The 18,150-nt window shown below is 37.7% G+C and overlaps 1 protein-coding gene across 19 annotated transcripts in view; it reads left to right on the forward strand.

Moving 5' to 3' along the window:
• The window catches only part of DLG2 (discs large MAGUK scaffold protein 2), a 1,735,130-nt gene that overhangs the window by 1,452,587 nt on the left and 264,393 nt on the right, over nucleotides 1-18,150 (forward strand). For all 19 annotated transcript variants that reach the window (XM_072969091.1, XM_072969075.1, XM_006197467.4 and 16 more), the window contains one exon: nucleotides 1,105-1,207. In XM_072969091.1, coding sequence (XP_072825192.1) covers nucleotides 1,105-1,207 — 103 coding nt within the window. The remainder of the gene's footprint in view (nucleotides 1-1,104; nucleotides 1,208-18,150) is intronic.

The following is an 18,150-nucleotide window of genomic DNA, read 5'->3' on the forward strand; positions in this document are numbered from 1 at the left end:
ACAGTGGCAACCCCTACCCATCACCCAATATCATTTGTCAAAGAAGAATGATGAGAAATAAGATGCTATATGTTCCATGAAGATAAGCTGATCTGCTCTTTTACTCTTCTTCATGGCCCCAAGCCATCTTCCCTGTAAGTAAAAGGAAGCAGAATTCTGATATCAGCTGCATAGCTTGGAAAACTGGCCTTACTGTGTGTTCAGTTGAAGCAGAAAAGCTTCTTAGGGGCTTGTCTTGATCACCTTTGTTCCCGACCTGCCATCCCTCTCCTGGGGCAGACACAGAGCCCTGTCACTGGAAAGCACTCAGTAATTATATTGTGTTGGCTTAGCCTGAATTGGCTCAAGAAGGATTTTAGCCTTTGCTTCTCATTAAATTTGACTTCAGAGTGATTTTTCCCTCTCAGAGGAGGTTTGTGCTTATTTTTTAGATGCTCTGTTTCTCTTCTGGCACGGACCCCAAAATGGGAGTTAGCAAGAGCAACAGAAACTCCTGGCGTTCTCTATTTCATTTTGTCACAATTCATTCTGGGATTGCACATAAGAAATGGGGCAGTCAAATTTATTTTGGAACGAGGCTCAGGACTGTCTAACCAAGCTCAGGATGACAGGACCAGGCATTTGACCAAAGAGAGGGATTTGGCGGGCAGCCAGCCCCATTCCATACAGTCTCCCCAGAATCTCATATGAATGTATTATTCTGTCAGCAGATACTTGTCTAAATACATTACATGTGTCTCTCTTTATTACCCTGTTTTCCCTCTAATTTTGAAGGTTCCTCTCTATCCCAGAAGTCTAGGAAACTCATAGAAGCATATTAAATGCACACACTAAAATCTTAGCGGACATGGGTAGGCAAAACTTGCAACCCACTGAGACCATGGCACAAGCACCCGAGGGGAAATTTCACGTCTCTGCTAACTAAAGTTATCAGGAGCACAAAATCTGATAAGTGAACACTCAAATGCCTGGGTAGGATATGAAGGGTTTTGAGGCAGGTAACAATCTCAGACAGCCTCTCAGTTTGGGGAAACTTCTTCCTTCTGTCTATCAGAATAATATGCCTTAGGAAACACCAAAATTCTCTGGCTTCCTCTCTTTCAGGTGAACGGCATTGACCTTCGCGGAGCATCCCATGAACAGGCTGCTGCAGCACTAAAAGGGGCTGGACAGACGGTGACGATTATAGCACAATACCAACCTGAAGGTCAGTGAGAACGCAAACGTACAATGTTCTGATGTGCTTCTGTGTGAATGGATACCCGCATTTCTGATCACTGGTATTAGCCAGTCACCACCAAGGTGTTTTGAACTATGGTGAAAAGTTGGTGGTTCATGTCCAAAGAACATGAGGCTTTGTTACTCTTAATCTTCCAAGGAAAACTTCCTACAGTTAGAAAGCCCTGTTTGAAAATATGAATTTAAACAAATAACTAGCATCAGCTTTATTTCATTTACGTTCTTATCTGGTACACAGTTTTGGTCAGCAATGGGCACTAAACAGAACAATTAAGATCTAGGAAGCAAGGGGGAGAGAGCTCATCTACAGAAACTGACCGTGACCAGTGGAGACCATCTTCTCTCCCTGTGGCATTAGCTTACTCTCATTAACACTAACACGATTTTTGAATGTCCTTGATGTGGATTTTTTTTTTTTTTTGCCTTTCCTGCCACACTATCCCTTTGGGGACACATCACTGTAAACCCTGAGACTTGGTGAGATGTCATAAGTTGAAGTAGCCAATGGAGACTTGATGAGATATTCTAAACTGGATTAGCCAAACCCTGTTTTTTGATTTGTTTCAACATCTGTTTCTGTGGTCAGAATGAGGCTCAATGAGACAACTGGGATGTTACCTACTGTGGAGTTGATTTCTTAGCAAATTTATACATAAAAATCGCTCTTTTGTTAATAAAATGTAGTTGCATGCACCACTGTGGATTGGACTTGGTACAAAAAAACAGAGGAATATGGTTCTGCCTTCAAGAAGTGTAGTTAATTGTTTTTGGTCCACGTGGCTAGCAGAGAGGAGTATTTGAACAGCTGAACATAAAAGTACAGGATGCCTTCAAGGAAGAACCTTTGTGCATATGGGTATAAAGTGCTTCTTTGGCATTTTCAAATGATTCTTTCTTAACATCAATTGGTCTATTGCTGTTTGGAAGATTGAGGTTTGTGTCTTTCCTGTGACATCTTAGGTTTTGCCATTAATGGTAAACCAACCACATGTTTTCAAAAGAATGAAGAAAATATTCCGCTGTATGTGTTTTGGTATGTTACTTTCCCTTTGCCTGACTTTAGAATTTGCAATTAAGTTATACCAAAAACAAAAGTATTAAATGCTTTTTTCTATTGGCTTAGCCTAGATATGGCCAGAGAGCCATCTGGAAAGAGAGATTTTGTGTTTGTCAAAGATGGATGATGACAACACCAAAGAAACATGTTCTTCCCAGACAGTTTTGAGAAATCTTTCTACTTCTTAAAAATTCACAGATTCACAGAATGACATGTCTTCTAATAGGAATAAACAGCTCCAAAAGCACCCACTGTAAAACAGAAAATGAAAAGATCTGGGTTTACACAATTTGATGAACAAATTCTACTTTGTGCAGATTAAGAACCTGTTCATGGGCTTCTTCCATTTTCTTGATAGCTGTTTTCTTTGGATCTCAGACTCTATGTCCTACACCACAATCTGACACAAGGCATAGATATCCCTGTCTACTTTCCCATTTCTGAAAAATTTCTTCTCAAACAATTTTGCAGATGGTCAGAATTATAGTTACACTAATTAGGAGCTCTTGAGAGTGAAGACAGCCGTTTAAATAACCTTGAACAGAATGATTTCAAGCTTTAAAAGTTACAATAAAGCACAAGCACGTCCTCGTTCTATCAGCATAAATCTTCATCTTAAACTTCCTTATAGCTTTGTTTCCTTTAAGCAACGTACTCACTCTGGATACTATGCTGTACTTTATCAAGATGCCTGTTCAAAGCATATCTTATAAATCACATAAATCGATTTTTAAAGTGCTTCTAAAGAAACCCGCAAACAACAACAACAAGCTTAGTATTTCAAAATGCCAAAGTACAGATCAGATTCACAGAATGACTTCCCGATTTTAATAGTCTAACTGCATTCTAATTTGTCGTGGCTTTAAATCAGTTAGAAATGTGGTCATGCAACATCAAGCAATCATTTTTCCCCCTCTGCAAATTTAATGTGTAAGTGAGCCTTAATTTAACTATTGTTTGAAATGGAAAACTGATTGGACTGTTGTTTAGATCATTTAGGGACATTTAAGTTATACATATTTGAGAAATAATGAGCAATTTACCTTTAAAGAAACAAGTGAAAAGAAGAGTATGCTGTGAGAGTCCATTAGCATATGCTCACCAAGTCCCTTCATTTCCACCTGTATTCTGAGGTATCCATGCTAAAACTAATGTTATTGACATCTTTTTTGGTATGGTCAAGAACCAGGCTTTGGGTAAATTCAAATTACATTCAAATCTTTTTAGCAGGAATTATCCTAGATGCCTTGCTCAGTATTACTAGCTATTCAGAAAATTCCACCTTTATGCCCCCATCCCAGGTCTTTGTCTTTAAGCAATTTTTTAAATCTTATTGAGGAGAAAAGACTTTGACACATTTAATAGAGATCAGTTCCTAATGACACATGACTAAAATTATATGACAAAGGCACCATCTCTAAGAATTATAGAATGTCAGAGGGATACGCCTGCAGGCGCCAGACAGTGCAAGAGTACCTCATGGAAATGGGGAGATAGGACCAGACTTTGAAAAATGGGTGGGAATTATATTCCCGAGAGCAGGGAACAAGAACATCTTGCCAAGTTATATAAGATTGTGAACTCTAAATGTGCAGACACCAAAACCTGTATTTTGTTCACTGATACATTTACCTTCAGTGTTGTACATATAATTGGTATTTCTCAAAAAGTTGTTGAACTAATGAAGAGAAGTTTACCGTTCTTCAGTACTTGAGTTTCCACTTGATGGTAATGGAAGATTGAAGGGACTCATTTTTACTACTTGCATTTTTCTCATTTTTGCTTCAAAGCAGAAAGTAAGTGCTAAACAAGTGTGTATTGCGAAATACAAAAAACATTTCCAACTGTGTTTTTCATAGTACTGAGTGCATTTTTTGAAATAATGATAAATGATTTACAATTATTATAATGTAGCAATGTATGTCTTCCTTGGTGAGTTTCACTGCACAGGGTAAAGCCAAGGTTGCTACATACACTGACTTCTGCTTAAGATGAGCTTGGGCTCACTGGCCAATTGTCTGAATTACTCTATCCATCATCAGTCTTATTCAATGTCTAGTTCTAGGTGGTAGAATTGAAGCCAAGTTTAGAGTCACATACAAGCAATATTTCTTTCTGATGGTGTGACTGTGACTCATTTTTATCATTTTTTTAATCCAATTTGTATCACATGCTTACTTTGAAATTAACAGGTGTTATATTAATAATAGAAAGAAAATAGTAGTTATTTTCTCTCTTTTTAAAATGAATCATGTCTGATACTTCAGAAAAAATTCTATTTGAACAATACAGGAAATTAATTCTCCTAACAATTTCAATTACTTATATTTGGTTTGTGAAGTCACTCCAACGCTACTTGGAAAAAGGAAACATAATGCCCAATAATGCCCACCTACCCCCTACAAACACACACACGCACCCATTTCTTTATCCTTCCCAGAGATCTTGCTCATTGCTTTCAGAATTACCATTCCAAAAGACACAACCCCAAGATGCCTGTATACAAACTCCTTGCCTTTCACAATATGGTCCCAGCCAACCTCCAGACCCCCTCCCCCCTACCACCACCCACCAGAATCATCCTTTTCCGTTTGTCTGCTGCACAGGACTGCTCCCTGACTCTGCACCTAGTCCTGAACTATCATATTTTGAGGTATTTGCTTATGTGGGTTCCTCTGCCTGGAATTCTTTTTTTTCTCTTTCCACCAATAGCATTGCTGCTTATCTTGAAGGCCCTCAGATGCCAATTCCACTACAAAGCCATCTTTAATCTGATGAATCAGTGTTGATGGAGTCTTTCTGGGAGCTCACTAGACCTGTATTCAGACACCCAGTGTGTCCCTTGTCATGATTTGCACATTTCTCCACTCAAGTAAGCTTCTAGAGAGCAAGGACCCCTACCACTCATTTTATCTCCCATGTTAATTTACTCAATATGAATTTGATTATGATTTATTAAAGAGTTACCAGATGGGTCTTCTTTTGTTTTAGAAGTGCAATACAATATCTTCAGTGTGTTGGCAAATATTAGTATCAGATGCTTAAGAAATATTTGCTGTATGAATATTGAATGAATGCCACAAAGTTTTGATATTAGATGCAGAAAATGGTAAATAAATTCCTAGATAGGACATTTGGTGTTGATACTATTTTTAGATGTTGTCTCTTTGTTTTTTGTTACAAAACCTTTAGCAACTCTAGTGGATAAACTCTCTTTCTCCTGCCTTGCAGAAAATCTACAGCTGTTGCTCTGTAACATAGAACAAAGAAAAGATAATTAAAGCTCTCCTATTTTTTAAAGCTCTGTTACTCAACTTTAACACCACTGATGAAGGAAAAAGGCATTGATTACAACCTAATTACACATTTGTCAAAAAGAGTCTAACACAGCATTTCCTTTGGTCAGATTGGGGCAAATCTTCCCAGCATTTGTTGCCTTCTCACTAATATAATACCACCTATATTTAGTGTGAGATTACTGACTGAGTTGAAATAATAAACCACTGGATATTCACTAAGATAATCAAGTGAACAGTATAAATTGTTGGATAAAGCACAAAAATGGAGACAATTAATTGCTACGCTGTCCCCTTGAAAGCCACCAGTATCCCCTTGCCTTTAATCTGGCTACTCAGGGCATTCTGGGGACACTGCAAAGGCTTCAGAAGGGTCAGCAGGTAGGAAGGAGGAAATCGATAGTGGTCCCCATCAGGGAACAGAGACTTGAGCAGACAGCGGAGGGGCCTGATTTCCTCCACTTTTTATTCTTTAACAGAATACTTAACTTCCTAAGGAAAATCCCAAAGGACAGAGTTGAGTATTGCCTAGAGACTCATAAGTGTGGGTCTGGTTTATGGAATTGTGGCAGAGTGGCCATTTTCATTCAGTTAATAGACTTTTTTTTTCCCCCGCTAAACACTTACTATGCCTCAATCACTATTCTAAGGAAATGATAAAGCAGTGAACCAAAGAGCCCTCTCAAAGAAATATAAAATTTGTCAGATGGTGATAAACAGTATAAATAAATAGGAAGACAGCTAAAGGTGATAGTAACAGAGAAATACATGGTAGGTAGGGAAGGCCTTTCTAATAAGGTGATATTTCAGCAGAGACCTAATTGAAGTGAGAAAGTAAGCCATGTAGGAAGGTGGGGCAAGAGATAAATTCTTCTAGAGTCTTGGTCTACCAAGTTTGGTCTGTGAACCAGCAGCTCAGACATCAACTGAGAGCTTGTTAGAAAGGCACAATCTTGAGCCCCAACCCAGGCCAACTAAATCAGAATCTGCATTTTATCAAGATCCACAGATGCACATTTGTACGTACATTAAAGTTTGAAAAGTACTGCTCTAGAATACTTGGAGACCCTGCAAAAACTGCCATTTAACACTGCTGGGTGGACTGCCTCCACCTGGAGTAGGGGGCAAAGTCACATGAGGTTGTATCCCAAGGTTTGATCTCTGCCATGTGTCACTCAATAGTTGGTCATACCTCAGTGGTTTTACTACAGACAGATCCAGCTGCGGGGGGCGGGGGGGGGGTCTAAGAAGTTCATGTGTCAGTCACCTCTGCCTTGCCTGTCCTTCCCCTCTAAATACAAATTATCAAGCACATTCATAAATCTTGATAGAACTCCTCAACTAGTGACACAACAAACCTGTTCAGGCTTCATTCTCTTTAATTATGGCCCCTACCGCAGGTGAGTTAAAGAAGCAGTGAGTTGAGATGAGGTAAGGCTGAATCCCATCCTGATGGGTGGCTCTGTGAACAACAACAAAAAAATCATCCAGCCATCACTATAACATTTCTTTCAGTAACTTACTATATTTTAGAGCAGAAATTAATTTAAATAATCTTTTTTGTTTCTTTTAAATTGTATAGCTAATGCAGAAAAAAAAGTATATATTCTTTTCAGCATGAAGTGAAGCTCTGATCTTCTTTAGAGTAAGCACTCTGAATTAAGTCACTGAGCTTAAGCCAGAGTTGAAGCCCATGGTGCATTTCTCTATAGGGTCAAAGATACGAATAAAGTTTGAAATTAATTTAACCTTGTAAAAATATAGACATCTTCTATAGCTGAAGGTTCTCAGAAATCAGAGTATATACAACATCCAAGAAGCTTACTTGCAATGCAAACTATATTTCTTTATTTAAATCAATGTCTACATAGATTTATGCATATGAATGAACAGCTGTGGCATGTTGAAATATTTTCTCAATGCAAATAAATGCATCATAAATGCCCAGGCAAGATTTGTAAGGTCCAGCTGTGGGTCTTGATCAGAAATTGCATCAGCATCATCAGAGAAAACTTAAGATGAACTTTGGAATGGAAAAAACCATGCAGGACTCTGGACTGCAAAGGGACAAGTATTCTAGTGCCAACTCTAATTCTAGCTGTGTGACTTTGTGGTAGTTATCCACCTTTATGAGTCTTACCTACAAAGAAAAAAATGTTAGGATGGGTAAGATATTATCAAAATAACCCTTTAGTCATTAAATTCTAAACAAAAAACATGACCCTGACCTTGGGTGGTTAAAAAGCATAAATTCTATTACTTGAAAGTTTTGTCACTAACATAACATCCTTTTTCTTTGCATTTTTTGCATGATTTAAGAAGAAATGAATGCACGATCTAGTTAACTTGGTGCGTTCTGTGTGGTTTAACTAGAATCATTGAGAAATAGAAATTAAGAGTTGGAGGAAGCCTTTAAGACCATCTTGTCCAGCTTCCTTCTTTCACAAATGAAGCTCAGTCAGCAACCAAGATAGGAAAGCAGTTCAATGTCTTAAAAGTGGTCATAGCTACTAAAGCTGAGGCTAGATGAGCAGCTAGTAAATTCCTCAATAATTCTTTTAATTCACTATAGTAGCTCATGAAGGCAGATGGCTCAAATAGCCCAAGGAATCATCCAATAAGATTATTATGGTTAAATAGACATAAAGGAGTTTAAAAAATTGTCATGGCATCTCAGGGCTTTCTCATATACACTTCACTTTCCTTTCTCGCTCATTACTGTTGTTAATTACCGTCTTCATATATCACAGGTAAATGATGAATATGAAAGCTTTAAAAGTATAAAAATTATTGTTCATTTAAAAAGCCACCAATCTGGAAAAATGGACAGTTCAATAAATAGTTCAAATATATTATGATTTTCCTCTTCCTCATCCTAACTTCTTCCTGTAGCACCCTTTATCCATCCATCTATCCATTCATCCATCTATCCATCATCAGTCAGTTCATCCTTAGTGATCATCTGTATTGCCACATATCAGATTTCTCCAAATATATTGCATTAAATATATTTTAATTAATCTGGTTGGTATATTCTAATTTTTACCAATATATTAGGGAGGAAACAAAATAAAGGTGCATATGACTCTAGAATTAGTACTGCTTAGCCATGTCTTTCTCTACAACCCTCTCTCATGTATATACACATCTTACTATCAGATGCTGCCACCTCCTGCAACTAGAAGTCTCCCTGGACTCCTCAATGCATCCGTTTCCTACCCTTCTCCTAGTTGCTTTGTTTCCTCCTCAGCCTCCATCTAACACATAGCACCATAGAATATGACCAGAAATATGATTCTTGCAAACAGAGTCTACAGATTCACGGGAGGTTCTCTCCAGATGCTTTCATGATTAATAATGCTGCATCCCTCTCTGCATGCCCACACCCCAGTTTGGACCTAGAGAAATGTAATGAGGACAAAGGGAGGTACCATTTCCTGACTCCTAGAAAACTCTCCTGACCTCATAGATTATCCTGAGAATACAACATTCCAAATTCATATCAAAGGGATTAAAAATATTTACAATGCTAATTATAGGTCACCCCTCCTCCAACTGTATCATCCCTCTTTCCATCCCCACAGCAACTCTCATTCCATAATTCAATATTTTGGTCTTTGTGTGCATCATCTATATAATAATTTTATATTATTTTGGGGGGTCTCTTGGCATCTAGTAACATAAAGCATTCACTCCTTAGTACTGAAAGAGGCTAAGTAAATCCTTGTGCTAGAGACATTTTGACAGCCAAGAAGATCTCTTAGATCCATACTTGTCTTTAACAACATCCAGATCAAACACAAGGAAATAAAGAGGCTTAATCCTATTCTTGACTATACAAGTATTGCAAAATGAACACAGATCCTTGTTAACCCTCAGATGGGAGTGTTATCCTAGGTAACCCTCCCATCTGGTACAAAATTACTGGATATAGAGAACTGTTTCTACAGAGACAAAAGGAAGAATATAAACTGAGACAGATATAAAATACCTACTAACTTAACTCTGTATTGCAGGTTCCCAGTCTAGTTTACCCTGACATCTGTTTGAATATCCCCCTATTTAAGCCAATCCTCAAGTATAATAATGAGTAATGGGGCATCTTTCTTCTCCTTTCCCTGACTCTGCAGCCTATGCTTCATTGACCGCATCTAAACCACATCACTTTTCTGAGCACTGACTGCCTTGTTTGTTAATTAAGATGGTTAGAGAGATTATTTTTACGGCTCCTTTCAGCTGACATTCTGTGAAATTTAGTTTACCGTGTCTTCTAATTAAAACTTGTCATCAAAGAATAATAATTACAAGCAAGTAACTTCTAAGTGTTCTCTTTTTATTCCACATGTTTAAAAACATGGAAATTCTGCTTTCACCCACTTGTGGAAAGGGGAAAGATCTTTATCTGTGGAAATTGCTCTTTCTGTGTTTAGTAGGATTTGAACCCTCCAATAATAGTTATAAGTTTAATTTAAGTGGAAACTCTTACTGCTTTCAAGTGGGAGCTTTCAAGATTAACAACTTATTGTACATAGTCTCTTTGTTTATAGACCCACTGTAGCCTAAATCTTATCCGTTTAATGAATTAAATTGTAATTACCAAGCTCACAAATAGATTTATTGAAGCTGAAGGAAAGTAATATGAAAGAAATAGGAAATCAAGCATGCAGAAAGCTGAAATATGATGATGTCTTAAATTCTCAGAATCACAAGTAGTAGCAACTTTAGGATGGAAAAACGAAGCCTAGGAAATATAAAGTACACTTCTTTAATGTGCTTTATAGATTCCTTATCCAAATAGGATTCCTGGTAGACTCATTGACTAAGTCTATAAAAGGCAAAAATATCCAAATTGCACTTCGGTTAGGATAATCTTCTCTTATTCCTTCTTTCCATTTCCTCATATTCATGTTCCCACCACTAAGGATAATTTGCTTTCTTAACAAAGAGCTGCTGATGCATTGTGAAAATTAAGGAATAAAAGAACAAAAATTCATTCATTCAGTTTTTATTCAGCTAATGTTTGTTACATGTTCCTGATGGGCGACACGCTGCCCTGGACATTGGAGCTAGAATGATGAGCAAAACAGACATGGCCCTTTCCCTAATGTGCCTGCAGTCAGCCAAGTAAAATCACACAGTGGTCTATACTAGCTGGTGAGTGCTCTAGAAGAAGAAAGGACCTTGGATCTAGACTCTCAGAGTCTAGAAACTCAAGTATACCCTTAAAAGTACACTAAACCAGATCAAACCAAAACAAACAAAAAACTAGGTGGAGGGTTAAGAAGGCATCTCTTCAAAAGAGTAATTCTGAAGTGTGAGTTGGCATTAATTCGTCAAAGCAGAACAGAGGAAGGAGTTGTAAGGAAAAGGAGGGAAAGGTGTGTGAAGCCACCTGTGGAGGAGAGAGGACAGTATGATGGAAGGACTGGAAGCAAAGTGAAGAAAGTGGGAGAAACACTGTGCATAAGAAACACTGTGCAAAGTGGTGGAAGCTGGAGTCAGACGCAGATCACACAGGACTGTGTTAAGTCTTTGGTTCTTTCTCCTGAAAGAAAGTGTTGAAAAGTTTTAAGCTGGAGGCTGGCAGAATCAGCTCTGCTTTTCATAAAGACGGATCTGGCTGCTGAATGGAGAATAGGACAGAGAGCTCCATGGGGCCTGGGGAGGAACCAGTTGAAAGACATCCATCATGGTGGTGGGATCAGTATAGCGGCAGAACAGGTATAGAGAAGTAGGCAGACTCGGGGGAAAACTAGGTGGCAAAACCAATTGACATACATATTGGCTTATTAAAATATATAAATGCATCCATTTTATTAAAACATGATAAAGCATTTTTGACTAGTTACAAGACAAACAAACCCCTCAAGGAAAGCATGTTTTATTCACCATTAGATCTCTAGTCCCTAGCACGCTGCCTAGCCCATAGCAGGCATTTAATAAGTGTAGACCAGATGAAAAAATAAATGAATGCTGCCAATGAACTAATGTATCTATTTTATAGAAACTCTCTGTTCACTTTTTAATTTTAGCTAAAGCAGAACACAATATTGAGGATAAGAAAAGAAAGGGAGAGAGAAAGGGGGATGATCACAAGAAAGAATAATTAAAATTAGTCTCTAGGGAGCGTTCACTACATGCCTGACGGCATTCTAGAATCTCTGCATATGTTAACATATGTATTTACACTTCTCAAGAACCTATGATGTAATTTCTATTGCTTTGCCCACTTGCACATTTACAACTGGGGAAACTGAGATGCAGAAAATATTAAGTGGCTCTCCCAAGGTCAGACAAGTAACCAGTGGAGTAAAACCAAGATTCAATTCTCAGAAAGACTCCAGAACCACCCCTGCACTAGACTGCTTCTCATAGAGAAAGCAAAAGGAACCAGATTCATGTGGTGGTAAAAGGGTTGGGAGGGAAGAATGGGAAGGGAGAATCCAAAGAAGGAAAGATGCCATTTACCCAGAGAGAGAAAGAGGGAGGTACAGAGGAGACCGAAACACGTCAGATGGGGAAACAGAGGTGGGAGTGTTCAGGTTAGGCAGGGCCTGCAGGTGGGCGGGATCCTGGAGTCTAGAAACCAGATGTGATGGAGAAACGTGCCAGGCAGGACTGGCTTGGAGACCCTGGGCCCTGGAATAGATCCAGGCTGGGAGGGTGTTGTTCTCTCTCTTTTTAATCTGTTGTTGTTCTTTTCAGGATGTTGGAGGTGGGGTTCTGAGAACAGTTGTGGCCCCAAACTGGCATAAAGGCAGGCAGAAGGCTCATCACTTACTACCTGTAGAAGCTTAAGTGACTGACAACCTCACTGAGCCTGAAATTCTTCACCTATATCAAAGGCTGATCATATTTACCTGCCACAGTTGAGGGAAGAATTGGAGGAAATGGTGTAGAATGTCTGGAATGCAGTAGGCCGTCCATAAATAACAGCGAGGACCACAGCCCTCAACAGCAGGCTTGTTTTAGTAGACACTGTGCTCCTCTGATCTGATCAGAGCTTGGCACTGTACTGAGCAGGATCCTTGAGAGGGTCAAAGAGCCTCACCTCACAGAACGTGGGAAGCGTTAGTGGTTTAGAGTTTCTTCTATGAAATCAGATGGATCGGGTTCAAAGGCCAGCTCTACCTCCGTGTAATTGTGACCTTGGACAAATTACTTCACCTCTCAGAATATCATTCTTTATCTGTAAAATGGGGGTTCACACCCATGACACAGGATGATTTTGAGAATTAAGAGAATCAATGCAGGTAAAATGCTGGACACAGTTCTGACAAACAGCGTATCTTCACTGAGGGATAACAATCACTATTATGGGAATTATGGGAAAGACCAGAAAGCCTATAACGTGCTTATTATGTGGAGAGAGAGAGAAGCAGACCCAGAGAGGGAGAGGAACTTGAGAAAGCCTTTGGGAGACTGTGGATACAGGCTTTTGAGGGCTTTATTCAGGCAACAGAATTGATGTGGGAACTCCCCGAGTGGAAGTGTCAAACTGTTCTCTGAAGAGTCCTGGGCTCCAGAGAAGGAATAGAAGGAACAGGGGGTGGGGAAATATAGGAGGAAACAGCCTGGGTCCTGATCTCACTGCCATGCCAACCAGAGCCAGCTTCATTTGTTTTTCATGTTTGGTCTTGGATACATAAAGAATGTGCCACCCAAAAAAACAGTTTTAAGCTGTTTTAGCAGAAGGCAAGAAAAGCTGTTCAAATCAAGATGTGTGTGGTTAGGATCTAAAAAAGCTGTTAGTTCAGTCAGTTTTCCACTAGAATATGAACTCCACGAGAGCATCAAGTGTTGTCTGTTTGGATCACTGCTGGGTCCTCGAGGCCGAGAACAGGGCCTGGCCCACGGTGGGTGTTCAATACGTATTTGTAGAATGAATGAATGAATGAGCTAAACATGTGTTCATGCCTTGCAGTTTTGAACTGTAGGTGGCAGAGCAAATGCATCCCTGCTGAAAAGCCTGTTAGTCATCACACCAGTTAACTAGAGCTCCCAAACATTGACTTTGTGAGCTAAAAAAATAGTCGATCTCTGAGAGTAGATTTTGGTCCCCAGACTGATCCTGGCATCGCTGCCAACCAGGCTGCCAAAAACAAAGGCACCTTCCATTTTACTTTCATTGTTTGGTGTATGAAAACAAAAACATTAAGGAAACCAAAGAGGCTCTTCCCCCAATGAACTGAGTAGTGGCTTTGGAATATTAAAAAAATTATAAAATATTAACTAGCACATATATGAGGTTTTGCAATTTCTCATCTGATGTACAGAACAACTCCAAGAGAAGGACAGGTGATATTATCATCATTCTAATTCACAGAGAAAGAAAGTGAAGCTCAGTGAAGTTCTGTGACTTGCCCAAGGTCATGCTAGTAAGTGCTGTGAGCTGAACTTGCACCCAGATTCCTCTGATTCTATTTCTCATGCTTCAAGTGTTCTTCAGTTGTCCTTCAGAATCATACTGCTTTGTGATTCTTTCATCCAAATAAGGATAGTTGAATCAATCCAGAATGATCAGGCTTTCCATAAGTCTGCTAAATAAATATATTTGTAGAAAACTTATTTATGTTTTATTAGTGGGTGAATGTTTGATGGTCTATGATTTTAACTTTATTTTAAATAGTGATATAATTATACAAGTTCAAAAATCAAAATAATATTAAAACTTGAACACTGAAAAGTTTCACTTCCACTTCGTCTCCATCGACCTCATTTCCTTTTGCCCTTATAGGCAGCCATTTAATTAATGAGTAATTTATTTAAGTGAAAGCTGGAACTAAGACCATAGAGGAATATAGGTAAGTCTTCTCTGCAGTGTTCTAAAGGAGGAAAAAAAAAAAAAACTGCTTAATAGGAGAAAGCTCAACAGCCCAGGGAATTAAGGAATAAAAAATTGTTATTTCATAGTTGGTTGCCATTTACATACGCTCCTCATACATTAAGATATTTTCTCGAATCAGAAATAATTTTATAAATATTACATTTTCTTTCAGTGTGACTACTGCAATACCCTTTATGCTGTGTAAGTTGCCAAGGGACCACAATTTCTAAAAGAAACATTCATGTAATTGTACTTCATTAGCTTGTATGGGTTTTTTCTAGAAAAATTTGGGACACTTAATATCCTCTAAAGAGGTCACTGGAGTCTAAACGGATCTGAAATCAGGGTTGAAGGCAACCCATTCCCTTGAAAATACATGCAAGAGTTACCTAATTTTGTGTGCAAGACATTTTCATATAAAGATATTTAGTAATCTTTCTTTGTTCTGGGGTAGTGAATATATAAATTTCTCTTTGTTTGAGATCACTCATAAGATTCTTTATAAGTGATTGATTTCTTAGTCATGAAACTAATCACACCCTATTTTATCCAAATTTTAATATTTTTATTTTCTTTTAAATATTTAAATTTCCTAAAAATAGGTATCATTCAGTGTGGGAGATTTTTCTGAGCATAAGGAATGTTAGAGTTTTAGTGATAATTCCCAGCTGTTGTGACTTAGCAATGAGTAACAAATATACAAAGGATATTTTAAAAGATACACAAGTATCCATAAAATGGCAGACAAATAGCTGCTTCCAGTAACTATTAGTGAGAAATAATGAAGGTAGAGTATGTATACATTCATCACAAAACACAGCTGATACAGTCAAAAGAAATGAAGAGGCGAAGACTGTTGAGGCTGGGAGGAGGGAGATAGGGAGGACACGCAGAGAAAACTGCTGAGGAAAAAAATGTTTTCAACTTAGTTCCATTTACAGTTCGGAACACACTTTTCCCTCATTCCAGTAGATTCAAGAGAAAAGATTTTCAATAGTCTTCTGATAAATGCATATTTAATATTTTTACTGGAAGCAAAGAAAGTGGATTTTCTTGTTGATTTTTTATTTGACCATTCTGTGGTTGTTAATGATACTGAAATACTAAATATGCATTATTGTAGTTTTTTTTTCCCTCCTAGATATTAAATTTCTCTCACAAATTGTGTTTCCTCATTGCAATTCTATCTTTGCCTTTCTTAATTATAAACTCTATAAAAGATTTACAGAGAGCATGAGACTATAGAACAAGCTATAAAGAAGATGCAAATATGATATCTGAATATAAAATACAATTCACTTATTTTATAAAATGAGAGCTGGTCTTTAGAATAAAATTTAAATGCACTTATTGAGCTTTATATGCCTGCACAGTTTTCTTGGATACTTCTCACCTAAATACATGTATGTAATTATTTGTCTCCTCTCACATACCCAGCCATACCTCTCCTTGTACTTTACACTCTAATGATATCAAATTGCTTATCATTTGCTTAACTGGAATTGATGTTTCATCTTCTTAGCAATTATTACTCTCTCTGCCCAGAATTCCCTTCCTTCTTTGTCCACTTGAATTTTTTTTTTCTTTCAAAAGACAAGCTAGAAATTATCTCCTCCAAGAAGCCTTCCTGGCTTCCACTCCATCCCTGGTAGAGTAACACTGCTTCCTCCATGCTACCTCAGTTTCTTGTATTGTTGCATTCTTCTCTTAGATTTGCAATTCATGTAAACAAACATCCACTCTCTCCACAGACTATGAGCTTCTTGGGGAAAGAGATACCACAGTAGACAGTCAATAAATGTTTGATGAATGAATGAATCAATCAATGAAGATTTGAGTGCTGGTGATATTTTTACACCTAAGCATCTTGAAAATGGTTTGGACCACATGGAGAAGCTGATGCTGGCTCTAAAGATAAAAGTAAACGGTTGTGAATTTCTTCTTCCTACCGCCACGAATTGTCCACATATTAAGAAGTGAACCAGGTTCAAGAACTCAAAAAAAGTCACAAATGAACATGGGGAGAGTAGAATAATAATAATAATCATTATGCCTAGTATGTTTCAATATTTATATGTTGTGCATTTAATCCTCACAAACACTGTTGCATTATTATCTCCATGTTTCATATGAGGAAATAAAATCTCAGAGAAGTTACACAATTAAGTGATAGAAGTAAAATTCCAACACCATGTCTCCCAGCGGGGCCAACAGTCAGATTTCAACTACCACTCTGTTTCCTCACCTGTCCCTCACTTATTTAGAAAGGAGAAAAAGTCTATGGTCACATAACTAGTGAAGGGTAAGTTCATAGAGTTGATAGCATTTCTCTTCAAAGCCTTATTAAACATGCTATATGCAGTCTTAAATCTGCAAAGCTACATTGTATTGCTCACTCCTGGGGCTTCAGAATTCCCCTTTGCTCTAAGAGTACACTTTTCTTAAACCTAGCAAGATGTTGCTTAATAAAATACACACCAAGTGTCTGAGCAATTGAAGGAAAAATGTAGTGATTATGGTTTAAAACTGGATATAAAAAGAAAGCAGATTACCACTGAAGTGAGGATTTCTGCATGTCATTTGGTTTAAATGGAACCGTGATTAGGAAGAGAAAAAAAAGACATCTGAAAAGGTCATGAAAAGAAAAAGTACCAGTTCTGAATTTCAACTAAATGGATAAAACCTGGGGCATCACCAATGGAAATACTTTTTAAAGCTCTCTACACTAAAGCATTTAATCTAAAAAGTACAAACGCCATAGAAAACTATTCAAACCTCAACATATATGCTTGATAATTAATTCTATTTGAATAAAATCAAGTGTATGTAAAATATGTTGCTAAGATAGCAAATAGCAGCAGCAAAACAAAGACTTATAAAAGGAAAAAAAAGTTCAAAATCAGAAGAGGAAAAAACCTAAGAAGGATGAATTTTATTGTCAGAAAATATTTATTACTTTTCTATTCACAAACATGAGATTACAAATATAATGAGTTTAATTATTAAGCCAATGGAAAGTAAATATTTGGGAACAAAACAAAACTTATAAAGATAAGAGAAAAAGATGTCTGAGGACAGGGCAGAAGTCAAAGACTGAGCCTACTGCCTTCGAGCTGCATGACCTTATGAAAGTTATCAAGCCTCTTTAGCCTTCTAATCTGGGAAAAGGCGTTGATAACACCTTCTTCATAAGGTAATTTTGATGAGCAAGTCTAATCATAACTCCTGGCTCATAGAAAGTGCTTAGAAACTGTTAACCACTAAAATAATGAAAACAAATATTGAAAAGTGCCTAATACCTGCCAGACACTGTTCTAAGTGCCTTCCATTTGTAACCACATAATCCTTACAGAAGCCTCTGAGATAGAGGGTATGCTTGTCCCCATTTCAGAGATGAAGAAACTAAGGCACAGTAAGGTTAAATAATTTGTCCAAGATCACACAGCAGAGTACTGTTAGGACTCCAGTGTTCCTGTTCTTGACAGTCATAGCATGCTATCTGTTCACACTAAAATGATAGCATGTTTCAATTTCTTTATAGCACTTATCACTGCATACAATTATTTTTTTATTTGCTCATGGTCTTCCTTCTCTTATTTGAAACTAAGCTCCATGAGAGCAAGAACCTGCACTACTTTATTTTTTAGTTTATCTTCAGCAACTGGAATAGTGCTAGGTACAAAACAGGTATTCAATAAAATTACTTATAGTATGTTGAACTATAACTGTAT

The sequence above is a fragment of the Vicugna pacos genome, chromosome 10, assembly GCF_048564905.1.
Source record: "Vicugna pacos chromosome 10, VicPac4, whole genome shotgun sequence".
Lineage (NCBI taxonomy): Eukaryota > Metazoa > Chordata > Mammalia > Artiodactyla > Camelidae > Vicugna > Vicugna pacos.